This window comes from Chelonia mydas, chromosome 3 (assembly GCF_015237465.2).
Source record: "Chelonia mydas isolate rCheMyd1 chromosome 3, rCheMyd1.pri.v2, whole genome shotgun sequence".
NCBI lineage: Eukaryota > Metazoa > Chordata > Testudines > Cheloniidae > Chelonia > Chelonia mydas.
This window is the reverse complement of record NC_057851.1, coordinates 17,472,236-17,499,360: the sequence shown is the minus strand read 5'-3', so window position 1 is coordinate 17,499,360 and position 27,125 is coordinate 17,472,236. Positions and strand designations below refer to the sequence as shown.

Sequence of the window (27,125 nt, the reverse complement as noted above, 5' to 3'; positions counted from 1 at the left end):
TGCACAGTATATACCGTCAGCTGGGTATGCTGTGACAGTCTTTTGGGAGGCACAAACAAATCTATCAAATGCTAGTTGTGGAGTTCGCAGATGACACTAAGCTGGGGGGAGAGGTAGATATGCTGGACGGTAGGGATAGGGTCCAGAGTGATCTAGACAAATTGGAGGATTGGGCCAAAAGAAATCTGATAAGGTTCAACAAGGACAAATGCAGAGTCCTGCACTTAGGAAGGAAGAATCCCATCCCCACACACTGGGGACCGACTGGCTAAGCAGCAGTTCTGCAGAAAAGGACCTGGGGATTACAGTGGATGAGAAGCTGGATATGAGTCAGCAGTGTGCCCTTGTTGCCAAGAAGGCCAACGGCATATCGGGCTGTATTAGTAGGAGCATTGCCAGCAGATCAAGGGAAGTGATTATTCCCCTCTGTTTGGTACTGGTGAGGCCACACCTGGAGTATTGTGTCCAGTTTTGGTCCCCACACTAGAGAAGGGATGTGGACAAATTGGAGAGAGTCCAGCGGAGGGCAACGAAAATTATTAGGGGGCTGGGGCACATGACTTATGAGGAGAGGCTGAGGGAACTGGGGTTATTTAGTCTACAGAAGAGAAGAGTGAGGGGAGATTTGATAGCAGCCTTCAACTACCTGAAGGGGGGTTCCAAAGAGGATGGAGCTCGGCTGTTCTCAGTGGTGGAAGATGACTGAACAAGGAGCAATGGTCTCAAGTTGCAGTGGGGAAGGTCTAGGTTGGATATTCGGAAACACTATTTCACTAGGAGGGTGATGAAGCACTGGAATGGGTTACCTAGGGAGGTGGTGGAATCTCCATCCTTAGAGTCTTTTAAGGCCCAGCTTGACAAAACCCTGGGCTGGGATGATTTAGTGGGTGTTGGTCCTGCTTTGAGCAGGGGATTGGACTAGATGACCTCCTGAGGTCTCTTTCAACCCTAATATTCTATGATTCTATGATTCAAACCTGGTATATTCTTAAGTAATCCACCTTTTAGCTGTAGCCATTCTATGGATAAATAGGATTGCAGCATCTAGGGACTGGCACCTTTCTCTAAAATCCTCTGAAACAAATAAAATAATAAAATTCTGCACCTTGTTTTGATTTGGGGGGGAGAAACAAGTCCCTTACTGTTACAACTATATTTCCCTTTAGCTCCCAGTTAGCAGAATTAAAGAATAATTTAGAGGTTCAGAGGCTCTCCATGAAGTATGAAATAAACCAGTCACAGTAGCAGTTTGGGGACCTCAATGATAGCCAAGGGTTCTGAATAAAGGCCTGTTAAGGTCATCTGTTTTTTGTTTCACCAAAATTAAGTATGTGTTGATGTCATGCATCAGGCCGAGAACATTTTAGAAAAATCCTACTGGGTTATATTGCTCCCCCGGGAAAGTTTTTACAACAGCTGACTGTCTCTTGTATTGTCTATCTGCCTCAAAATAGGATAGGCTGTTGATCTAATTAACTTGGCTATATTTCCTTTTATTAAAATTAAACCTCCTATGATCGTGGATTTAATTTAATGCGAACTAAACTGTGTCTGGACAACATGATCTGACTCTGTCATGGAAACTTCTATTTAATAACGTTCCTCGTGCACTAAGTAATAGCTTTGTTGCAGCATATTAATATAGTAAGCCTTATTTGTTTTGCTAATAATGCAAACTGTATGTTTCCTGTTTAAAACTAGTAACAAGGTTGAATTTTACACAACCTTAGGGAGAAGGTAAATTTATTTATAAATTTATTTATTTATTTGCTTATTTATGGAGTAGTTAAAAACTAAAAGTGGATTTTATGTGTGTTTGGATGAGAGAGAAGGAGAACACAAATTCTATTAAATCTAATTGGCATAATGAGTGACACTCAGGGTGAGAGCATTAAATGATTACCCAAGGATAAAGAATAGTCCTGAGATCCAGGTATATTGCCTGAAGCTGAGCAGAATGCAAAATGAAGGCACTATTTTTACCCAAGAGCAATTTTTGCTGTTATTGACCCTGCAAGCACTTTCTGTTTTATTGTTTTCATGGGCTGTTTTTGTGCACCATATTTATGCATTGAGTTACCTATAGAGATATAAAGGTAAGAGTGGATTAAGACTAAATAGGAACTCTTTCAAAACTGAACCCCTGCCCACTTCCGAATGGGCTTACGTAATTCATGTTGTTCTGTTAGGGAGCGCCTATTTATTTTACATATCAATGAAAGTAAGTGTGTGAGAGTGTGCATGTGTGTGTTTAAAAACATCAAATCAAACATTGTGTTGATTTTCTTTTGACAGTTTTTGCATTAAAATTACTACAGGAAAATTTAACAGATTAGAGTATTACATCTTCCTTGGTTTTCAAAGAATCATAGAATATCAGGGTTGGAAGGGACCTCAGGAGACCATGTCCAACCCCCTGCTCAAACCTGCACCAATCCCCCATTTTTGCCTCAGATCCCTAAATGCCCCCCTCAAGGATTGCACTCACAACCCTGGGTTTAGCAGGCCAAACCACCGAGCTATCCCTCCCCCTTTCCTTTTGTTCACTCAGTCCCTTTTATCTTTCCTTCTACCTTGTAACTTGGAAGATCTTTTTTCCTCTCTCACTCTAGTTTTGCTGTAATGCCATATGACTTTAGGATAGGATTTTCAGAAGTGTTCAGCTTTGGCTTAACTCTTCTCCCACTGAAGTCAGTGTTAAAAACTCCCATTGGTTTCAATGAGAGTAGCATTAGGTCAAAGCGGAGAGCTGTAAAAAAAATCCCCACCCACATTATATACAGAATGTTAGTTTGGTTTGTTCTGTAAGACAACTTTTTCTTCCTTTCCTGTTTCTTCCTGTATTCTTTAGTACTTTTTTCTCTGGGGCTTTTTTCAAATTCTCTTTCCAGTGTCTTATTTTCTTTCTCTCTTTTCCTTTTCACCTCATTCCCTCTAGCGTACAGAAACATACATAAACAGATACATTCACACTGCTCTGATTTTGTTAGTTGTTAGGATTTTTTGTTGGTTAGTCTTTTAATGGTAGCTGTTTGAAACTGCTTGGGTGTGTCAGAACACTAGAAATGGTCCCAGTGGAGAGTGGACAGAGGATGGGTAATACAGCCAAAGGTGTCATGTGATGACTTGCATTTCTCATGATTCTTTGTCTACCTCAGCTGCCCTCTCACAAAGTCATCTCCCTAGAATTTATTTTAACAATCCAAATCCCTGAGCAGCTTCAAACAGCTGCCTTGTTTTAAAAAATCAACCAGCCAAAACAACTATTCCTTCCTTCTCTCTAAATGTGGAAATTTCGTGCAAAATAACATTGGCCCAAGGCCCATGATAGGCAATAATCAGTCCTGTGTCAGTGACAGTTTTCAGAACAGGTATCTTGTAACTTTGCACAACTAGAGAAGGATTTTCATGCCTTTGGAAAGGGAATATTTCCAGTTTCTGATGATGGGATCCACAGCACTTGCTTGTCAGCTAGAAAAGCCCTGAAATTCATAGTATTTTTACATATAGAAAAGATTTTTTCAGCGTTTTTAAAATGTATTAGTTATATCTTTCTCTCCCTCTGATATTTTACAGTTGGACTAATACTAACTCAAGCACCCAGCCTTTCAGATGGAGGCAAGATTCAGTGCTAGGTTTGGGTTGGATTTTCAGGACATTGAAATGTTACAACTTTAAAACCTGATATCTTTCTGTTCTGCATAGCCAGAAATTACAGCTTTATTCCACTGAGAAGGGGGGATTCCCAGCTTCCCAGTGGAGTCAGTACTCTGGGCTAGCCTTAGAAAGGTCCATGATATCTGTATTTGTGTATCAGAAAGTTATTTGAAATCAAGTTTTGGAGGTATTTTATATTTATTAGCTTGAATTTCTCTCTCCCATTGAGCCTTGCACAATTGAATTTTCAGTTACTAATACATGTCTACAGATACATTCATAAAATGGAAAGAAATTAAAAGCATATGTGAGAGTTCTTAAGGACTAGTTCTATAGCAGATAAACCATATTTAAAATAATAATAATAATAACTTTCAGTTTTCAGCCCAAAGAATCCCAGGGCTTTTTTAAAACATAACTGATATATAACTACATACAGGGATATGGCCCCGATCCTTGTTTGGTGGCTCTAAATACTACTTTAGTGGAAAATATAACCAGATATTTGGGATAGATTAGTATTTGTATTCTGATCTGTTAGCATTTCTATTAAATCTGACAAACATTCGGACAGTCTGTATGAATAAATACAAGTGCCTGGTCATCATACTTTTGTGACAGTTTGGTGAGTCCTTGACATCTTAACGCTCTTGAAAGAACTGATGCAAAGTCCCTGTTTAATTTGTAGGGCTGAGTGAATTTATTTTGCCTAACTTTGAGCCCATTTGCACATTGTAGATATGAAAGTTCAGTTCTAACATGAATATAATTGGGTTTTCCTTCCACTTAAGAAAGAGTGTGATTAAGAGGGCATAGGGAGGAAAACAAACATGGAAAAATAAGGTAAAAAATTGAGTTGAGATTTATCAGGAAGGAAAACAAATACAGGGAGACTGAAAAAAGGAGCAGAGGATTAAAAATATACATTGCACATACTAATGGAACACTTTTGGAGGGGAAGGAGGTTCTTATCCCCAATACTGATGTGTCTCTGGCTAGAAAAACATAATGTTTTAAAATGTATTCACACTGTGGAGGGAAACAAAAACAAAAACAATTAGCCTTAAATTACAGGAGAAAAAAGACATTTGCAATCCTGAATTAGTGTTGCGAGCTCAATAGAGAAGTTTGCAAAACCTTAAACCCCACAAGGGTCACCTGTCCTTACTAATTAGTATCTGAAATGCACCAGAGACTGTGAGCTAGTAGGATACAACACAGAGGCATGCTCACACATGTGCCTACACCCCAAGGGCTTCTGATGACACCAAGTGAATTAATCTAGACTCGTTTGTCATCAGAATCTGGAGCAGTCCACGTACAGCTGTTTCATTTGCAAACTGCTTCGGGGGGGGGACATGCGTGCACACACACATGAATATTTGAAGGACTTCTCAAAATTTTAACTTTTTCACTGAACTTGGTGCTCAGAAAAATGCAAGACTGATAGCTCTAAGGCCTGAGATACTTTGTTTAACCCCTGACTATGTACACCGTGGTTGTGGCACGGGAAGTTTTCCCCACACTGCCCCACCAATCATGGCTGCCAGTTAATACCCAACTGTGATGATTTCATTAAAATGTTCTATGGAATGTTCCTCAGCCCCTGGTAAGTATAACCTGTGTGGGATTCTCTCAGTGAAAACAGGCAGGAGTTGTAGGGTTTATTTTGACAGGTTTCAGAGTAACAGCCGTGTTAGTCTGTATTCGTAAAAAGAAAAGGAGTACTTGTGGCACCTTAGAGACTAACCAGTTTATTTGAGCATGAGCTTTCGTGAGCTACAGCTCACTTCATCGGATGCATAGCATATCGTGGAAACTGCAGAAGACATTATATACACACAGAGACCATGAAACAAAACTTCCTCCCACCTCACTCCCCCGCTGGCAACAGCTTATCTAAAGTGATCCTCAAGTAGAGCCATTTCCAGCACAAATCCAGGTTTTCTCACCCTTCCCCCCCCCCCCCCCCCACATACAAACTCACTCTCCTGCTGGCAACAGCCCATCCCCCTTTGAAACTCCTCTTTATAATGCGCATGATAATCAAGGTGGGTCACCTCCAGCACTAATCCAGGTTTTCTCACCCCCCCCACACACCCCCCTTTTTTTCCAAAACCACACACACAAACTCAGGTTTCAGAGTAACAGCCGTGTTAGTCTGTATTCATAAAAAGAAAAGGAGTACTTGTGGCACCTTAGAGACTAACCAGTTTATTTGAGCATGAGCTTTCGTGAGCTACAGCTCACTTCATCGGATGCATAGCATATCGTGGAAACTGCAGAAGACATTATATACACACAGAGACCATGAAACAAAACTTCCTCCCACCTCACCTTAACCAAGACGTTCTGGTTAAACTTGGATTATTGCTGTGCACATTGTAAGATGAGCTGTTGCCAGCAGGAGAATGAGTTTGTGTGTGTGGTTTTTGGAAAAAAAGGGGGGGGTGTGGGGGGGGGTGAGAAAACCTGGATTAGTGCTGGAGGTGACCCACCTTGATTATCATGCACATTATAAAGAGGAGTTTCAAAGGGGGATGGGCTGTTGCCAGCAGGAGAGTGAGTTTGTATGTGTGTGGGGGGGGGGGGGGGGAAGGGTGAGAAAACCTGGATTTGTGCTGGAAATGGCTCTACTTGAGGATCACTTTAGATAAGCTGTTGCCAGCGGGGGAGTGAGGTGGGAGGAAGTTTTGTTTCATGGTCTCTGTGTGTATATAATGTCTTCTGCAGTTTCCACGATATGCTATGCATCCGATGAAGTGAGCTGTAGCTCACGAAAGCTCATGCTCAAATAAACTGGTTAGTCTCTAAGGTGCCACAAGTACTCCTTTTCTTTTTAGGGTTTATTTTGTTTGCCTTTTCTTTTTAATGCTCAGCATTGCACTATTCCCCTCTACTCCTAGATACATTCCCTTCCCCTGTTCTGAAGCCTTCCTTTGCCTGAAGAGGCTTGGACATGGAGCCCCTTAGCAACCCATCCAACACTGCTCCCAGCTGTACCACGGGGGTTGTGGCAGAGTTTTGTGAGGTGGCACTCCTCTGTCTCTGCAGGGCTCTTAGCTCTCAATGACCTGTGAAAAAAAGACCTAGGTCAGGGATTTAAAATGAAAGCAAATTTTTATGTGATATTTGTACTTCATTTAATTTCATAGTTATGAATCTTGTTGGCAGTTGCATTCTTGGCAGACTCAGGTCTCTCATAAATGCTTCTTGTTGGATGGTAGTTTCTTTGTGGGCTCTCAATTCATGCCCATTGCTGATGTCACAGCATTAGGTACAATTCTGTGTCATGATATGAGATTGCTGTGCCTCTCCTACAGTTATCATCATACACTCATTTCTTTTACCGTGTACTCCCCCGTCTCTTGCCTTATGAAGAGGTTGTAAGCTCTTTGAGTCTTTTTGTTATGTGTTTTTACAGAGTTTAGCACAATGGGTCCCTGATTCTCTGCACTCCCAAGGTGCTACCACAATATAAATTATAATAAATAATTTCAGCATTACCCATCAGTGTGATACCCAGCCTTTCCTTGTCATGTGTGAAGAACTGTTATGAAACAAAAACAATTTCATTTAAAATGGCTGATATATTCTCTTACAGAGTGAGGGAAATTCTGACATTACAGATCCAACAAATTCCCAGAAGTACAGACATGTTTCTTATTTTATATAGTGACTTCTACTTAATCTGATCCTTGGTTAACTAAATTCAGTTTCATTTGATTGGATCCTCAGTAACCAAATCATTTGTATTGTCTTTTCCCTGGCATTTTGATCATTTCAGCTGTTAATTTGATCAGAATTGATTGAATCAGTCATTGAAAATGAATCAAATAATTTATCACATGAAGAATTAGAAAAACAGACATGTACCCAGGCTCTGTTTTAATTCTCCCCCACCCCCACTTTTTTCCCCCTTTCTCCTACATCAGTACATGGGATGGGGGTTTCTTTGGTAGGAACTGGAGATAGACATTTTCATAGTACTCATGTTGCGGCCATACACATACACCACTCCCTTTTGAAAGCTCAACCTTATATATAAGTGCTATTTTGTCACCTCTTCGGTTTCATGTGTATGTGAAGTTCCTATAGGGGAGATAGGGCGTAGTCCTGTTCCCAATGACCTCAGTGGGATTCTGATGAATTTTAGGGGTATTGGGAGTTGGTCCATATTAAGCCAAGATGGTGTGGTGTTGTCAGTATATAAATGAGACACAGCTCTGTGTTTCATTCTAACTAGATGGATGTTCTAATGTGTGCTTTCAAAGTGGTTGCCGGTGGCTGGGATTGGGACTGGAAAATGTCAGCCTAGAATAGAGAGTGGTGAAGTTGGTGGGTTGGGCCAGGGACCTTGATGATGCAAGAAGGATGGTTTCTGTCACTAGTTGTTGAGGGGGAAGGAGGTTATTCCATCCTTCATTCAGTAGGGTCACAATTTTCAGTGCTCTTTGGACTTTTTCTAATCCTAGTTGGCATTTGTGGCCAAGAGTGCCATTTTGATATTCAACTGGTGAGACATTTTTATCCTTTCTTTCTAATCCCGGGATTATCATAGGAAACCAAGCCATAGTGACATCTAGATCAGATTATTACACATGCTGTACCTGAGACTACATTTAGACCACTTAAAATGTACAGTAAGTGCAGTGTGCAGCTGCCTACCTCTTAGGTAGTATTATCCAAAAAGAATATGTTACCTGAGTTCTCCAGGAACTCCACTGGCTTCCTATCCACTTCTAAGTGCAATTCAAAGTATTGATTTTGATCTATAAATCCCAATATTTAGGTTTAGATCTGGCTGCCTGAGACACCACCCATCTCCTAATCAGTCACCACAGTAGATCATTGAGGTCATTTTCTGAACTCACAGTACTTGTCCATCGATTTAAGCATTTGGGGATTGTTGGTGGGTTGTCCCCAGTGTAGGGCCCTTTATCACTGAAATTTGATTCCATCATTGCTGACGGTCTCTGATATTTAGAGGTCACTGAAAGGCTCCTCTTTTTCTCCCCCCCCCCACCCATCCACGTTGTCTTTGAGGTAGTGGGTTGTGTGTGGCAGTGTTCTCTTGGTGTTGTGGAATGTCCTTTTCATTGTTTTTGGCTTCTTGGAGAAAGAAATCACAACTGTTGTGTTTTTATTAAGTGTGATCAAATTTAATTTGAAGATAAATAATGAGGACGTTCAATAGCACTTACCATTGTCCTAACTCTGCTCCCACTGCACTCAATGATAATTCTTCTCTCCTGGACTCCAATGGCCACTAACAAGCACTTTTGAAAATCCCACTTTACAGGAATTATATATAATGAATGGCGTTGAGTCCTGTGTCAAAGGAAATGAAAAGTAAAAAAAAAAAAACACATGAAAAAAGTTGTTACCTTTTAAAATTCTCCAGTATACTCTGGCAACCAACGACAAATGTTTCATAAAATGATGTCGTGAACACAAATGTATTGAGGAATCGTCCGGTTCATATCTCAAAAATAAGAGGAATGAATTTGAATGAAAAAGTGGAAGGCACCTTAATACAACTTCAGCAGGCCTATTGGCAGTGCTAGTCACAGTAACACCATGACCTGTTTTAGTTACATTGTGTGGCTCTGGACAGCAAAGTATCAGAGAGACAAGGTAGGCGAGGTAATATATTTTATTGGACCAATTTCTGTTGACAAGCTTTTGAGCTTTCCCAGAGCTTTCAGGTTCTTCAGACCTGAAGAAGAGCTCTGTATAAGCATGAAAGCTTGCCTCTGGTCCAAAAAAGTTATTATCTCGCCTCCCTTGTTTCTCTAACATCTTGAGACCAACATGGCTACAACAACACTGCATGAAGCAAAGTGTGTGTAATAGCAGTGTGCTAGATTTATATTTCTTGGTATGCAGAGCTTTTGCCATAAATCTCTTAGAAGAATGAAGCTTGAAGCAGCTCAAGCATTTGTACCAATAGGAGAAGTCAGTTCTACAGAAAGAAAACATTTAGGGGAATTTGGCAGCTTCCTACTAGTAGGTTGGAGATGTGGAAACAAACCACACTTACCAGCCTCTTGTTTTGATGTAAGGCTACAATCCAGTAAAATTAACATGGTAATTCTGTATTCCGAAAACCCTATTTACCAGTAGTGTCTTATAAGTCAATCTAAATAACCATCCAAAGGCCCAATCCTGCATTGAACTACTTTCATGATTAAAGCTACATCACTGACTGTAAGCTGGATTGAGCTCTAAGACTTTATGCCTGCTTCGCAGATCCCTTTTGTGGAATGTTAACCTCTTTTCAGAAACCAACAGAGAAATTCAAGGGTAAGGATATGTCTACACTTATAATGCTACAGCTGGAATGTTGAACCTGCACCGCTGGAGTGCTTCGGTGTAGACACTACAACGATGGGAAGGGTTTCCCCATCACTGTAGTTAATCCACCTGCCCAAGAGGCAGTAGCGAGGTTGATGGAAGAATTCTTCCATCATCCTTGCACTGTCTACACTGGGGGTTAGCTTAGCATAGCTACGTCTCTCAGGAGTGTGGCTTTTTCACACCCCGGAAAGATGTAACTATGTGGATGTAAGTTCCCAGTGTAGATCAGCCCTAAGAGTGGTGTTTTGAACAGGTCTGTTGGAATCCTAAGGCCTGGTCTACACTAAAAAGTGAGGCCAACCCAGCTACACAGCTCAGGGGTTTGAAAAATCCACGCTATGTTGACAGAAGAATTCTTTTGTCAACCTAGTTACCACCTCTGGGAGACGTGGATTGCCTATGCTCCCATCAGCATAGATAGTGTCTACACTGAAGCGATACATCTGCAGCATTTCAAATGTAGACAAGCCTTCAAATGCATTTTCTTCAATCCAGCCAGAAGAGACATTTGTAATAAGAACTATCCAGATATATGATTTTGGATGAGAAAAAAAGTAGGAATATAATCTTAATATTTTTCTGTAAAAGATGATTATCTTTTCTCTGTGTAGCCCAGATGTTTAGCGTGATTGATGCAGTTCCAGCAAACAAGCAGTATTTTGGGTGTTATTGTGTATGCATGAAAAGGAATGGATTATTAAAGTGTATATTCTCTTTGACAAGTGCAGCTCTCTAATTCTGTTTTGCACCTCTTAATTTTAGTGGCCATATAACTCACCTTCAGAAGATGTTTTAATTGAACACTCATATTGAATTTGAGTACATTCTAATAAGTGGGGTTTCTTCCATGCCCTGTTAATATATGATGTGATATTTGTTGGACATAATGTACATGTCCCAGAGCTAAGTGTTTTATCCTTCAGGTGGATTTTTCTTAAAATGTAGACAGTAAATAAATTATTTTTTGGAAAGTCTTTGTTGTCCTACAAAAGAAAAGAGAATCAAAATTATAATATGAAAGGATTTTTGGTTGTTGATTTTTATTTACAATTGCTCAGTGAGTTCAGAATTCACTATCCTTTAATTATGCATAGAGTTAACAATTTATTAATGGAAGACTATCAAAGCTGGGATTTGTAATTCACTTTAGGCCATATTAATCCCTGGTTTAATAATTCTGTTGACGCTAATGGAGCTACATCAGGGATGAATTTGGCCCTATGAATTTATATTGCTGCTTGCTGTAAAAAGTAAACATACAGTTTTCACACTGACTATTCTTTTGTTTGAGAGTTGACCAAATATACTAGATCCCACTTTTAGAAAAAGAATTCTCTGTTGTCCATTAAAGAAAGCTCTCCCGAGAGCTGGATCAGATTATGGAAACTCGGGTGAACGTGCATAAGTGCTAGTTAGGAAGTGGAATTTAGGAAGAGACAAAATAGGCCCTTGACAATAGATATATCGATCAAGCCAGGTTAATAAATCAGCAATATCATGCAATACTATTCAACAAACCCACTCTTATATTTTTTTAATGTTCCTGCTGTGTAGGCAAGGAACATGTATTTTCCTGCCAAAGAGAGTGCACTACAATTGAAACACTGAATTCAGAAAGGTTTGAATGTAAAGGATTTTCATCCAGACCAACAAAAGGGAACACTGTAGAAACAATCTAATGCATTTATTGGAGTTTTAAGTGACACAGCTTTTCTTTTTAAAACACCCTTCTGTATTTCTCTAATGCTGTAATCCTTATTGATGGTGGCATAAAACAGAGTAAGGGGTTCAGGACAGCTGTTTAATTTTCAGCATGGTCCCTTGTTGGGCCATTCCAGGGTTGCTTTGCTGACTCGCTCAGAAGTCAACTGGTATGTTAATTTCATGCATGTGAGAATGTGCTCAGATGAGCGTGCTCCATTCTTACTCATTAAAAAAAATATTTATGGTAAATTGAGGTTCCTACCTCTGTTATAGCATGTGCAGAATCACAAAGAGCAAACTTATGCTGTGTACATGTTCTTCTGGGTGATGATTCACTGGCTTCTTATTATGAGAAATTTTTTGTATCTATATTTCATTAATTTAGATGAAGTTGTGCACATCCATGGTAGCAGAGCAGGAACTGCTTGAGCTGAAGCAGAGCTTGTCTGCATGAGTTTAGGCCAGTGTTGCACTGAGGTTCTGAACGTGCTGAGAAAACTTAGTTTCACAAGCTGGGCTTTGGACCCATATGCCAGCAGCATTCCTCCAGATTGGTGAACGTTAGTCGTCAAATATTTGATCCTCTGGTGATAGAGATTATCAAAACCTTCTTTAGGAAAGAGTGCCATGACCCTTGTTCAAGAAACTTTGGTGCTCACTTCTAGGTGACTCTAGAACTTTTTCTATCTTCCATTTCTGGTTAAGACAATGGAGAAGACTGTGGTGAGACAACCCACAGTATTTAAACACCTTGGATCTCCTTGATCTATGTCAATATGGCTTCAGACCTATGTATGGCACTGAGACTTACTGAGGCAGTGCTGCATCATAGTTGAATTGGCTTTAATGAGAAATGTAAGGTTGATGAGTTCTTCTCTCCACTCACGAACAAGTTCCCGAATGAGGTTTTATTGCAGGATAGCTCATTTTCTGCCTCTCCTGCACACTCATCATGTTTTAGATTTTTAATTCATTACACTAGATTTTTAATACATTTATTTCCCTTTTAAAATAGCACTATTTCCTCTCAGTGGACCAGCTCAAAGGCCTTCTTAAAACACAAGAATGGCCATACTGGGTCAGACCAATGGTCCGTCTAGCCCAGTATCCTGTCTTCTGACAGGGGCCAGTGCCAAATGCTTCAGAGGGACCAAACAGAGCAGAGCAAATAATCAAGTGATCCACCCCCTGTTGTCAAGTCCCAGCTTCTGCAAGTTATATTTTAGGGACACCCAGAGCATGGAGTTGTGTCCCTGACCATCTTGGCTAATAGCCATTGATGGACATCTCCTCCATGAACTTATGTAATTCTTTTTTGAACCCAGTTATGCTCTTGGTCTTCACCACATGCAATGAGATCCACAGTTGACTGTGTGTTGTGTGAAGAAGTACTTCCTTATATTTGTTTTCAACCTACTGCCTGTTAATTGCAGTAGTTCTTATGTTATGTGAAGGGGTGAATAACACTTCTTTATTAGCTGTCTCCACACCATTTATGATTTTAGAGACCTCTGTGATACCCCCCTTAATCGTCTCTTTTCTTAGCTGAACAGCCCCAGTCTTTTTCGTCTTTCTTGTGGAAGGTGTTCCATACCCCAAATAATTTTTGTTGCCCTTGTCTCTGTCCTTTTTCCAGTTTTAATTTATCTTTTTTGAGATGGGGCAACTGGAACGGCATACAGTATGCAAGGTGTAGGTGTACCAGGGATTTATATAATGGCATTATATTATGTATCCCCTCCCTAATGGTTCCTAACATTCTGTTAGCTTTTTTGACTGCTGCTGCACACTGAGCAGATGTTTTCAGAGAACAGTCTACAATGACTCCAAGATCTCTTTCTTGGTGGTAACAGCTAATTTAGACCAATGTATAGTTGGGATTCTATTTTCCTATCTGCATTACTTTGCATTTATCAGCATTGAATTTCATCTGCCATTTTAGTTTAGATGGAGCCCATCCTTCCTGTAGAGGCTCCTCCTTTCCCCAAAGGTTCCCCAGTTACTAGGAAACTTAAATCCCTCTTCTGAACACCTCAGTTCTGCCTGTCTTACCGGCCCTGCACATGGAACCGTAAGCATTTCAAAGAATGGTACCATGCAGGTCCTGGACTTTAATCTCTTACCTAGCAGCCTAAATTTGGCCTCGAAGGTATCTCTCCTACCTTTCCGTATGTCACTGATACCTAGATGTACCATAACCATCAGCTCCACCTCAGCACTTCACATAAGCCTGTCTAAATGTCTTGAGAGATCCCCAATCTTCGCACCCGACAGCCAATTTACCATGCTGTTCTCCCAGTCATCACAAACCCAACTATCTATATTTCTAATCTTATCCCCCCTTAGTATTACCTGTCCCTTCCTAATAACAGGGATGCCCTGCCTGAAGAGGTATTCTCACCATGAGAGGATACTATGACATCATCTGGAAGGAGGGTCCCAACTATGGGATTATTTCCCTCTGCTCCAGCTTGATGTTCTCCTTCCCCAAGACTTTGATCCTCCTCAAAAGCAGTGAGGTTGTCAGATGGTGAATGGACCTCGCTACTATGACCTGGTAAGTCTTATCTATGTACCCCTCCACCTTCCTTAGCTCCTCCAGTTCAGCCACTCTAGTATCAAGAACTTGTACTTGGTCTCTGAGGGTCATGAGCTGCTTACACCGCATGTACACATATGCTATCTGCCTACAGGACAGGTAATTATACATGCTGCACTGGGTGCAATAAACTGGAAAGCCCCCATTCTGCTGCTGGACTTCTGCCGGACTTATTTTTTTGTTTGTTTGTTCTTTGTGTATGTTTTGTTTTTGTTTGGTTTGGGGGGGAGCAAGTTTAGAGAATGTTTATTATCTGGCTCTCATGCTCCCTCTCTGAACTCCCTTGCAAAACTCCCGTTTGCTGCTCCTTTTTGCAAGCTCATTTCCCTGTTTGCTAGCTGTCTTTGGTAGAGAGGTATTGGTTTCATTCTAAAAGATTGTGCATGCTTCCTTCCCAGTTGCTCAGCCACTGACCTGGACTCAGAAACAGAGTCAGGATCTTATCCCGTGATCTATGACAATTTACACCAGTTGAGGATCTGCCTCTGTGTATGTTAAATTTTATGCTGCCACAAGGTATCACTGAGGCCAAAAGTTTAGGACGATTCAGAAAAGGATTAGACATTTTTCCCCCAGGGCAGATTGGCAGAAGCCCTGGCGGTTTTTCGCCTTCCTCTGCAGCATGGGGCACAGGTCACTTACTGTAGGAGTCTCTGCACCTTGAAAGTCTTTAAACCATGATTTGAGGACTTCAGTAGCTCAGAGATAGGTTAGGGGGTTGTTACAGGAGTTGATGGGTGAGATTCCATGGCCTGCGTTGTGCAGGAGGTCAGACTAGATGATCATAATGGTCCCTTCTGACCTTAAAGTCTATGATTTAAAGTCTATATGCATGCTGAAAATGCCTACTTTGTACAATATTTAGGAATGAATACTACAATTTAGATTGTAAACTCTTTGGGATAGGACCCCATCCACTAGTGTTCTTTGTACAGCATCAGCACAGCAGGGCTCAACTCCTGATTAGGGCTTCAAGTTGCTGCTGGTTACAGCTAGTAATAACTAACTGTTTTAAGGGGAATTTACTCATGACATTGTAGCTGTTTTGATCCCTGATTACCTCTATGGGAGGGGATGTTTGCCTCTGTGCATTTGTCTGTCTGTGCCTTTTTATTTTCAGTGAGGGGAGAAAATAAAGTAGGTTGCATATTGGATACATTATCTCGGTATTAAAGTGCCATTCCCAATCTCTTTTGGATAATTGGAACAGAGAATCGCCACTCTTCATCCATCACTTTAAATGAAGGCCATAGTAAAATAGCTTTGGCTGCTGGGAACCACAAATAAGAACACTTTATCCATTTCAGTTCCCTTTTGCCCATGAAACTGTCTGAAGAGGTTTTAGCACTTTGAGCAGCAGCAGGAGGCATGTCAGCTGTTTTACAAGCCTCTTTGGGGGATTGCTAAAGCGTACTGTAAGGACCTCCCAGGAAGTGTTTCATGTTCTTGGGGTTTTTTTTTAAAATTCAGCTGACATATTGTATAGCGTGTTATTTGTATCATTTGATCTGGATTCTCACTGACCGTAAAGGTCTCATTGACCAAAAAACTAGGTGTCATTTCACTGTAGAGTTCTAAGCCATGTTACCTTAAGGTAACAAAGGCTACTCAAAGATAGGTTACACTGACATCCTACTAGTGACCTACTAAACCTTTGTAATCTGGGCTAAACAGGTGACTGTGGGGCAACTCTGCTCTCAGTTACCCTCATGAGAATCTGGAGTAATTCCATATCTTTCCGTTCATCCTTTATATTTGTAATGGAATTAATTTTCTTATAAATTGAGAGGGATTGTTTCTGAGTGTTTTTTGTTATTTATAGCCAGATAAAAGGGCTTCTGTCTTTATTTCTGTGGAGTAAGAACCAGTCTAATCCTAGTTTTGTATTCTCTGTATGTCTTCGAAGAATACAATCACTACATTTTACTCTTTTGAAAGCTGCCTGTTTTAAAGGACTGGGGCATAGGCAGTCTGGTCTAGCAGTCACAGCTGGGCTGGTGCCCACAAGTCAACGATGGACACGAGGCGGTAGTCACTGAGTAGGGGTCGGAGTAATCGCTAGGGCCAGGATCAATAAGCAAGTCAGGGTCAGAGTCAGGCATGGGTTGGAGATCAGAGGTAGTACCAAGCTGAAATGAGGAGACAAGAGTCAGGCTGGGGTTGGAGACCAGAGATCAGAAAATGAGGTGAAGTCTGGAGTCGCAGCAGGCCAGGAGTCTATGGGGTTGTCCAGACAACTTCATGAGGCATCCACTAGGGTTAAATAGTATGCGTGGGCCAATCAGAGGGCCGCAGAGTACTGTCACTATGGATGTTTTGGGCAATACATCCTGTAGCACCTAATCTCCACAGTGCTCCTTGGATGTGGCTCTGCATGACCTCATGATGGTGATGTGGGAACATCAGCTGTCCCAGGCTCAACAGGACCAGGTTCTAGTACCATGGAGCCGGACACCAGCCAAATTTAAATGGGTGGTGGGTGAAGAGTGAGTGGGAAGATAATCTGTCTCCTGCGAGGTTTATAAGGTAACACACCAAATCAGGATTTGATTGAGTTTTTAATGATAATCCAAGGAAACTGAGGAAACTGCTTTAGCAGAGGAAGGCTTTCCATCAATTTAGAGGTGAAAGTCGCTTTTATCATTTCATCAATCCCTTGAACCATCCATTTTTTAATTAAGCCTAAGAATTTACTTATCCTGACAGTGAAACCCATGCTACCATTTTTTTACTTAGAGGGTTACATTATTTTTCGTACATTATCTTTCAAACAGATCCTGGTTGCATTTCTGAGATGCAACTGATGCTGAAAGGCTCCAGCTTACATGTGGCCTATCTGGGAAAAATCAAACTTCTTTTTGTTACTCTTGATTAAAAGGAAAGCCCTTTATAAAAAAGAAAGGAGTACAAAAGAGAAAAATGCAAGGAACCAAACGAAGCCCCATAGAGTGATGGAATTCTTCAGCCAGTTGTTAGTTGGTCAGTAGTTGCTATAGCCACAAACTAGCCAGACTATTGTGCAAAGCAATATCAAGTTACCAACATTAAAGTATTGAAATTTACAACACCCATAGTAAGGAAATGAGATTTAGAGTAGTTAATTGACTTGGTTAAGACCATGCAGAAAATCTGTAATAAAGCTAGGAGTAGAACACAGGTCTCCTGACTTCCAGTCGTGTGCCTTAAACACAGATCAGCCTTCCTCCCCATTGTCTGACTCTGTTGCATTCACTCAACTTGCAAGGTGTAAGATGCAGTTATATATGGTAGCTCATGGGTACTAGCTTATTTAATGAGTTTAACTCTAAGCTAAACAAGATTGCTTATTGACACTTCTGCTTCAGTGTGCTTGTGCACAGCACCACTCACATCATCAGCCATGGTGCATACTGCCCTCCAGGGGCAAGGGAAATGGGGAGAGAATTGCTTGGTTGCATGAAACTATGAGTATAGGGCAATGGCACTGAATACTGGCACCATTTTCCCCAGGCAGCGGTGATTGGGGGCATCAAAGGCACAGAGAGCACACCTGCTGCTGGCATCCCAAAGCCACCCAGGCCTGTATGCTGCTAGCCTGTTTATTGCAATGGTGCCTGCCAAAGTTATTGCAGACTGGTGTGGGAAAGTGTTCTACCATGGAGGAAGATATAAGGCTGCCACCCCCAGAAACCTTTGGGAAAGAATTGCAGAGTAGCACCATGAAAGTTTCATCGAGATCTCTCAGGAAGATTTAAGGGACATCCCTGTGTACATAAACAAACTGCTCTGCCTGGCCCGCCTGCCTAACTCTAAAGGGGAATGAAAAGCAGATAATAATGCTACCTCTCTTTGTCATACCACTACCTCTTCTAGTATGAGTAAATTAATGAAATGTCAGTAGCTGTGTCCTACTAAGTTGGGGGCGCCATCACTACATCATTGTAATGGGAAATGTATTTACATACTTACCTGAAGTTCCTCCCCTGCATTGGGCTTTCCCATGCTCGAATGCTGGGACTGATTGGACAGTGGTGGAGTCTCAAACAGGTCCTGGCTCGCAGCATGGCTGGATCTTCTGGTCACCTGTCTCCCATCCTCTTCTTCCTCCTCCTTATCCCTTCCCAGGGGTCTGTGTCTTGGGCTCCTTGGAAGTATCCATGGTGGTCTGCGGGCTCCTGGTGATGTTTCCTCCAAATATGGCATTCAGTTCTTTATAAAAGCAGCAGGTCTTCAGCTCAGCATCAGATTGATTGTTGGCCTCCTTGGCCTTCTGGTATGGCTGCTGCAGTTCTTCACTTTCACACAGCACAGCTGCTGATCCCTGTCGTACCCCTTCTCCTGCATCCCTCATCCAATCTGCTCATAGATGTCCACATTTCTATGGGTGGTGGTACCTGTGCCTGCACAGCCTATTCTCCCCTAAGGCCCAGGAGAGCCAATATCTCCTTTCTGCTCCAGACAGGAGTGTGGCTGGAGTATGTAGCCAGCATGGTCAGCTGGGCAGTCGCACACAACAGTGTAGAGCTGCTAGGTGTGCTCGCCAAGGTGAGCAATCAGGAAAAGGTATTTTAAAAATTCACAGGGTTTTTAGGGAGAGGGGGCCTTATGGTCTCCCTGACCTCTGGGCAGTGGAGTTCACGATTGTGACAAAAGCGGTCAGTGTTGGGCATTGTAGGACAGCTGCTGGAAGACTGTTAGGGTCAACATAGGTAACGAACGCAGTGTCTACACGTGCACTGCATCAACCTCAGTACATTGACCATGGCTCAACACTATTTGGGGAGGTGGGGTTATTGTGCTGCCGTAATGGGGCACTTACATCAGTGGGAGACAAATTTAAGCGTAGACACATGCACAACTAGGTTGATGCAAGGCAGCTTACGTTGGCCTAACTGTAGTGTAGACTAGTCCTAAGCACCTTTATTTATACCACCATACATAAAGCTAGTTTCATTTGATGTTTAGCTGTATATCAAACTGATAAAAGCAGCAGGAAGTTCCAAACTAAAGCTAACAGACTCTCCAGAACTCACCTCTTTGCATTGAAACTGTAAAATCAGTCACCGTTCAGAATGTTCACAATATAGCAGGTTTCAGGTGCAGTGTAACCCTCAGCTTACAATTTATATACCTTTTAAAATGAAACTTCAACCAAAACAAAACAAAAAAGTGAAAAAACTCCTACTTAGATTGTGTGCGATTTACCTGTAATTAAGAACACAGAGTGAATGATACATATAAAGGGACACAGAAAATATACTGAGTATTGATTGAGTATTCTCTGTGGTCTATTGTGTGTTTCAGCCATTTCTGAAATGCATGCTATTGATGAGGTGGGCGGTAATAGACCTTCTAGGGACATTCTTGTCTTTTCATATAAATAGGCATTTGGCAGTGTTTTAAAATGCATACCTGATAGAATTTTGTTTAATGCATTTCACTTTTTTCATGTGTTCCTTGTTTAATTCCAACAAGCATCTGACATGAAAGCTAAAGATAAAAGTGTGACATAGTACAATTAGCTTCTGTGAAGTCTGCATAACACTAATGGAACACATATCTTCCCTATGCACAACGAGCATAATGCAAGCCATTTTTTAGTCATTTGTGTTATACATGAGAAGCCTGAAATGAGTACTTTTGTGCCCCCACACACACATAACCAAAGTCCCTGTGTCTGATAATATTGGAAAAAATTAATCTTTCCAAATATGCAAAACAGTAATTTCTGCAATCAAGTCAGAGACATGTAACACTTGTAATGTAAACCTTTGTACAGTAAGAAAAATAACCTGGAATTTAGAGCAGAGTCTAGAAATACAGTAAATATCAGGAAGTTTTGTAAGCTGCTTTCACCTTTGTCCATCTAGTATTGTCTAAATTATGCCTTATTAGGGTGTGTTGTGATTTCAGACCAACAATTTGTAGCTGTTTCTGGTCAAATAAATACAAGCTTAAGAGTGCAGTTTGAAATCAATGTGCTGGACTTTTGCATTTAAATCCACTGAGCCGTTAAGAAACAGGATTTGTGAACAGGATTTGTGAAAATACACTCTTGAAAAAGTTCTAATATCTTGCTAAGCAGAATAGATTTATTACTGTAGCAAACCAGCAGGGTTCTTCCCATTGTGGTCATGCTTTTTTGTTTCCTTTGGCCTAAGTAAGTGTCTTTCCTACATTTCATAGTTATAATTAGAAATAGGCTTGAGCTATGGAGTTTGGGTCCAGATGCAAATGCAGATTTTCCTACATTTCAGGTGTGTTTGGATTTAGTGCTGTGGTTTGATCTGCTGGAGAGACCGCCTTAAGCTGTGAAGTTTGGGGCTGAATTTTCCCAGTGTTTGGTAGGGGATTGGACCTAGTGCTCTATTTTCAACCCACTTCTGGATATACTGTGTGGGTTCTGCTACAGTTATGGCATAAGTGTGGCCCTGTATCCTTCAGGATGCTGATATAATTTCATCTGCCTTTAGATCTACTCCACTATTTATTGTAAAACAATTTTAGAGGTGTAAGGATGTGACAAAAGTTGGTGTGATAAGGTCTGATGGTAACTTCATTATGTTCTGCACCTCTTGATGATGTTATTACAGTTAATTTTTTTAAATGGTTTATAAACACTTCAGCCAGCCCCAGTACTTACAACAAAGAAGCACAGCACACAGCTGCCAAAATTAAAATAGGAGCACTTAGAAAGATGCCACAGATGGATTGTGTCATATATGGGGGTTCAATATGAATGCTGAGTTCCTTCTGGAAAAGGTCTTGCCTCCTACCCTCTGTTGATTATATATTGCATTTGCTGCTATAGAACATAGTTGTGGTGTAAATATAAAAGGTACAGGAGAATGAATCCCACCCAGTTTACTGGCAGGGAACAACGGTGTTGCATTTCTTCTACCCCCAGTTTTCAGGCCTGAGGAGGGCAGGACGGCAGTGCTTGGTGTGGTATGCTGCAGTGCTCCATCACCTGTGTAGAGTGGCTTGGCAGCAGTTGAGTGGTGCAGCTGTTGAGCGGCACAGCTGCACCCAGAGAAACGTGTCTGGAGAACAGCTGGTCAAAAAAAAGAAAAAAAAAAACCCACACATTTTTTCCCCCTGTGAAAAATTTTTAACAGATTTTCATTTGAAATTTTTCACTTGAGATTTTTCACAAGCAAATTTCCAAACTGAAAAATGTTCAAAATTCTGATTGTCCCCCGCCTCCTTTTTTTGCCATTGAATTACAGTATAATAGAATTAATGCTATCTAAAGGGTTTTTTCCCCTCACTTTTTCCTCTTTCTCTTTGTTATTTCCTCCTGTTGACATTTTCCAAAGTCAAAAATGTTTTGAAAAGTTACAGAAGGAAAAAAATGTGAAAAAAACCAACAAAACCAAAGCCTGGGCGTTATTCATTTTATTGTGCTTTGTGGGAATAATGGGGAAGGCAGAAGGTGGGGAAAGTGGTAAAAACAAAAAATTGAAAATGTAATTACTGATTGGCGGGGGAGGAGGGGAATTCAATTAGAAACCAAATCTTCATCACTTCCCATAAAAAATCATCAAAAATGACATTTTCATAGGAAAAAAGTACAGTTTTAACTAAAAAATGTTTCTCTGGAGGAGGAGTGTTGATGTAGCCATATCGGTCCCAGGGTATTAGAGAGACAAGGTGGGTAAGGTAGTATCTTTTATTGGACCAACTTCTGTTGGTGAGAGAGACAAGCTTTCAAGTTTATACAGAGATCTAATTCAGGTGAGCTCTCTCACCAACAGAAATTGATCAAGTAAAAAATACTACCTCACCCCCCCTGTCTCTCTCATGGAGCCTCTACCAGCTATACTGTGCTAGCAGCTGACCAGCAGGGAGAGCAGCAGAGAGAAGGCTGTTTCCCTTCAGGCAGACTCAGGGGAGGGAGAGGTTCTGGCTACCGGGCCTAGCTCTCCCCACTGCTCTAGGAGAAAGAAGGAGAACCCCTGGCACCTTCTAAAGCTTGAGGGAGAAAGGTGGTATTGGTGAGGGGCTGGAGATTAAGAGGAAGCAGAGCCTAGAGGTGAAATGAGGGAGTCAGAGGGGTTTGGGATGAAAACAGGGAGAAACGTTAGCTAGAAAGATGGGGGCCAGAGGTAGGGTGACCATAGATCCGAAAGAGAAAACAGGACACCATGGGGGCTAGTCCGAGTGCCTGCCCCCCACTCATGAGAGGTTGCTGCTCTCCTGACCCCCCCCCCACACACACACAAAAGGCTGGGGCTGGCGTCACTGCTCACTCAAGTCCTGCCTGCCCCCACCAGAGCCTTGCTTCCCCTATCTGTGCAGGGCTGGCATTGCCACTCCCCCTGCCCCCCACTGATCAAGCTGGCAAGAGCAAATGTGACAAATGCCCACTTTTGCCAAAAAAATCAGGGCAGCCAGGACAGAGTTTAAAAAAGGGACTGTCCTGGCCAAAACAGGACATATGATCACCCTAGGCAGAGGGACACTCAGAGGTAGGGGGGCTAGTGAGAAATCTGATCGATTTGGAGTGGAAGGGGTACTACTGATGGACTTGGTGGAGATGCAGATGTATTTTGAGGAGACGGGGGAGTTGATGGGTCTGATAGAGGGGAATTGAGGTTCTGCAGTGGTCAAAGGGATTTGCAGTTCTGACAGAACTTGCAACTGGGACAGCAGCACCAAGAGCATTTATAGAGCCAGCTTCTTGTCCCTCAGTTTTGGGGCCAAATTACTCCTCTGAACATAGGGCAACAAGTGGTCAACCTGGCAGTCAGGGCTTATATACTTGAGGGCTCTAAATATTGTTTCCTCAGTGCTCAATCACTGACTAATCGGCAGCTTGTTCCATTTGTTTTATGGTTGCTAGTACCAATAAACACTTTTAATCCCCCAGCAATGAAATAGGCTGCAGTTCTAGAAAAACTGGACCGGCTGGAGCACTCAAAGGCATCTTTTCAGTAAGATCATGAGTTGTTTGGGAAGAACCAATGGGTGCCTAGCTGAACATTTAATCCTGTATGATTGTTTACATGATTGTCATTCTGATTATGCCCCCCTCCATGATTAGTGAGCCTTGCTCCTTTCAGTACTTTACAGTTATGTTAACAGCTCTGAAGAACTGCCAGCGTAGCCACTTTAGCAGCAGACAAGTTACACTGTGCTTTTTTTATTATTATTAGTGTTCAATTTTAGGGGTTGCCAGACACTAAATACTAAGTCTTCTCTTTACAGGGTGACGGTAATTTGTCCTACAGTTGTAAAGTAGCTCTTTTTTTTTGCTCCCGCATCCTGCTAAACAAAAACTCACTTTTTTTTAAAAGACCGAGCAAACAGAAAATGGTTCCATTTTTTATATAAACTGTGATTATATGAACAGATATTATCAAGGTTAAAAAAAAGAATGCAGAGCAATTTATTTCTGAAAATCCTGAGGTTTTTTTGTTATGATGGTTCTGTTAAATTTTTCCAGAAATATTTTTTCAAATGCTATTCGTATTGCAGTACTGACATTTAGTGCAAGTCTGTGTAAAAATGATATTTAAAGATCTTAAGCTATATTCTTGTGCTACAACAATAAATGCTGCTAGCTTTCAGGTACAATTATTATTCTGTTTATTCTTAACATTTTTGTTCCATGTATTCTCTCTCTTTCTGGTAGACGCCTTGCATTTCCAAGACTGAAAATCAGCCTCAAGGACTTGCAACTAGTGTTAGGTGGGGACAGACACCCATCAATCAGTCTACACCCTGGGACACAGATGAACCACCCTCTAAACAGATGAGGGAGAATGAAAACCCAGGTATGTTTTCAATCTTATTTGTAATTCTACAAGGAAAAATAGTTCAAAGCGAATTCAATACACTATCTCCAATTACTCTCTAAATTAGACTTTATTGTAAGTCCTTTATATATATATCGTGTGGCAAAGTACCTTGTTCTCCTCAGCAGACTCAGTCCTTTTTAGCCTTGGAGACACCAGCTTGGGCAAGGCAAATCCTTACAGGTAGCACAGGGTCCGGTTATTCCTTTCCCTGATCAGTCCCTTGTGTTTGTTTTCCTTCCCTTCTGGGGCGGGGGAGTGTAGCCTTCCTTCCTCGAAGGATTCGGTGTCTTGCTGCCCTTAGCCTACTGGCAGCTTCCCTCCTTCTCTCACTCTCTCCTCCTCTCCTTCCACACCGGGGAGGGTTTAAAAAGGTCTCCACCAGATGGAGCCAGCTGAACCTAATTAGCTCCCTAGCAACCCCTTTTCCAACTGAACCTTATTTCCTGGTGGTTGTCTCCTCAGTGGACAGGGAGAAGCTTTTTAATCCCCTGGGACTAATTACTACCCCTCCCTCTTTTGTAGCTGTTTGTCATAGGTTTACCACATACCTCCCCTCCCCCGCTCAACACTATGGGGTTGGGCTACTTGGGTCGGAAAGCAGTGCACTCTCGATAGGCCATCCACATTGCCATGTCGGATTCCAGACCTATGTTGTATTGTGAAGTGGAAGGGTTGAAGCGACAGGAACCATCTTGTTACTATCGCATTTTTGTCTTTGTTTTGGTGCATCTACTGCAGAGGGGCATGGTCCGTGACAAGAGTAAACCTCTGTCCTAGTAGATAGTAGCGTAGGCTTTCTATGGCCCATTTTACCGCCAAGCATTTCTTTTCCACTACGGCGTACTTCCGTTCCCTAGGCAGGAGCTTCCTACTGAGGAAGAAGACGGGGTGTTCATCATCCCCGACCATTTGCAAAAGTACCGCCCCCAACCCTACTTCAGAGGCGTCGGTTTGCAGGATAAACTCCTTCCCTCAGTCTGGGGCTACAAGTACGGGGTCTGTGCACAGGGCTGTCTTCAGATCCGCAAAAGCGTCTTCAGCCGCGGTATACCAACTTATTATGTCTGGGCCCCTAGCTTTTCTTAGGTCCGTTAATGGGCATGCCCTGGTCGCGAAGTGGGGAATGAACCATCTATAGTACCCCACTAGTCCCAAGAAGGCTCAGACTTGTTTTTTCCGGAGGGGTCGGGGCCACTTCTGTATAGCTTCTAACTTGTTGAGTTGGGGCTTCACCATGCCCCTCCCCACTATATACCCGAGGTACTTGGCCTCAGCTAACCCAATCGAACATTTGGAGGGATTCGCCATCAGCCCCGCCTTCCACAGGGTGTCCAGGACTGCTTCCACCTTCTCCAAGTGCATCTCCCAGTTGGGGCTATATATAATGACATCGTTGAGATAGGCTTCCGCATACTTGCCATGGGGTCGCAACAGTTTATCCATGAGCCGTTGAAACGTAGCAGGAGTGCCAGGCAACCCAAAGGGGAGGACGGTGTACTGATACAGACCTTCTGAAGTTGCAAAGGCCATCTTTTTTTTGTCGGCCTTGGCCAGTGGGATCTGCCAATAGCCCTTGGTCAGGTCAAGGGTAGACATAAACCGTGCTTTTTCCAGTCTGTCAATTAGCTCATCTATCCGGGGTATAGGGTGCGCATCAAATTGGGATACCTCATTCAACTTGCGGAAGTTGTTGCAGAACCTCATACTGCCGTCTGGCTTAGGCACTAGTACCACGGGACTTGACCATTGGCTATGAGATTCTTCAGTGACTCCTAAGATCAGCATTTTCTGGACCTCTGTCCTGATCGCTTCTCTTTTGGCCTCCGGGATCCGGTATGGCTTGATGTTCACTTTCACTCCAGGCTCTGTGAGGATGTGGTGGTGAACCTCAGTAGTCCTGCCTGGCTTTTCCGAGAACACATCCTGGTTGTGTTTGATCAGGCTGATCACTTCCGATCGTTGTTCCGGAGTCAACTCCGGAGACATCCCCACCTGGTTGGGCTGGTTACTTTTAGGGGATGGCGCCCCCAGCGTAACCACCGGAACTTCTCTATCCCGCCAAGGTTTCAGCAGATATATACAGTAGATCTGCTCCAGCTTCCGGCGGCACGGCTGTCGGACCTTATAGTTGACTTCTTCTATAGCTTCCATTATTTTGTATGGTCCCTGCCCCCTGGCCAGGAGCTTGCTCTCCGCCGTGGGTATGAGCACCATTACCCAGTCTCCCACCTGGAACTTCCAGGTTGCCGCTTGGCAATTATAGTATGTCTGTTGTGCCTCTTGTGCCTTCTCCATGTGTTCGTGTACAAGGGGGGCGACTTGGGCTATCCTGTCTTTCATCTGTAACACATGTTCAACGACGTTTCTCCCTGGGTTCGGCTGTTCTTCCCAGCCTTCTTTAGCCAGGTCCAGTATGCCCCTGGGGTGGCGACCGTATAACAGCTCGAAGGGGGAGAATCCCGTGGAAGCCTGGGGTACTTCCCGTATGGAACAGCAAGTAGGGCAGCAGAGCGTCCCACTCTTTGCCATCGTGACTAACCACTTTCCACAACATGTTCTTCAATGTCCTATTGAAGCGTTCGACAAGACCATCGGTCTGGGGATGGTAGACCAATGTCCTGAGAGTCTGTATGTGGAGCATTGTACATAGGTCATTCATCAGCTTAGACACAAAGGGGGTCCCTTGGTCCGTCAGGATCTCCTTGGGTATCCCTACTCTGGAAAAAATCTGGAATAATTCTTTGGCTATGGTCTTGGTTAGGGCATTCCGCAGGGGTACGGCCTCGGGGTATCGGGTGGCATAATCTAATATTACCAGAATGTACTGGTGGCCCCTGGCTGACTTCTTCAATGGCCCTACAAGGTCCATAGCTATTTGCTCAAGTGGGGTCTCAATAATTGGTAGAGGTACCGAAGGGGCCCTTAAGTGTGGTCGGGGCCCATGTATCTGGCATTCCGGACAGGACGTACAATATCGTCAGACCGCCACATAAATGCCAGGCCAAAAAAACCTCTGCAGGATC

At 42.4% G+C, this 27,125-nt stretch overlaps 1 protein-coding gene across 5 annotated transcripts in view; it reads left to right on the top strand.

The window, feature by feature from the left end:
• Positions 1–27,125, top strand: part of KLHL29 (kelch like family member 29) — a 573,096-nt gene that overhangs the window by 332,502 nt on the left and 213,469 nt on the right. For all 5 annotated transcript variants that reach the window (XM_043542199.1, XM_043542201.1, XM_037893987.2 and 2 more), the window contains one exon: positions 23,937–24,078. In XM_043542199.1, the coding sequence (XP_043398134.1) occupies positions 23,937–24,078 (142 nt within the window). The remainder of the gene's footprint in view (positions 1–23,936; positions 24,079–27,125) is intronic.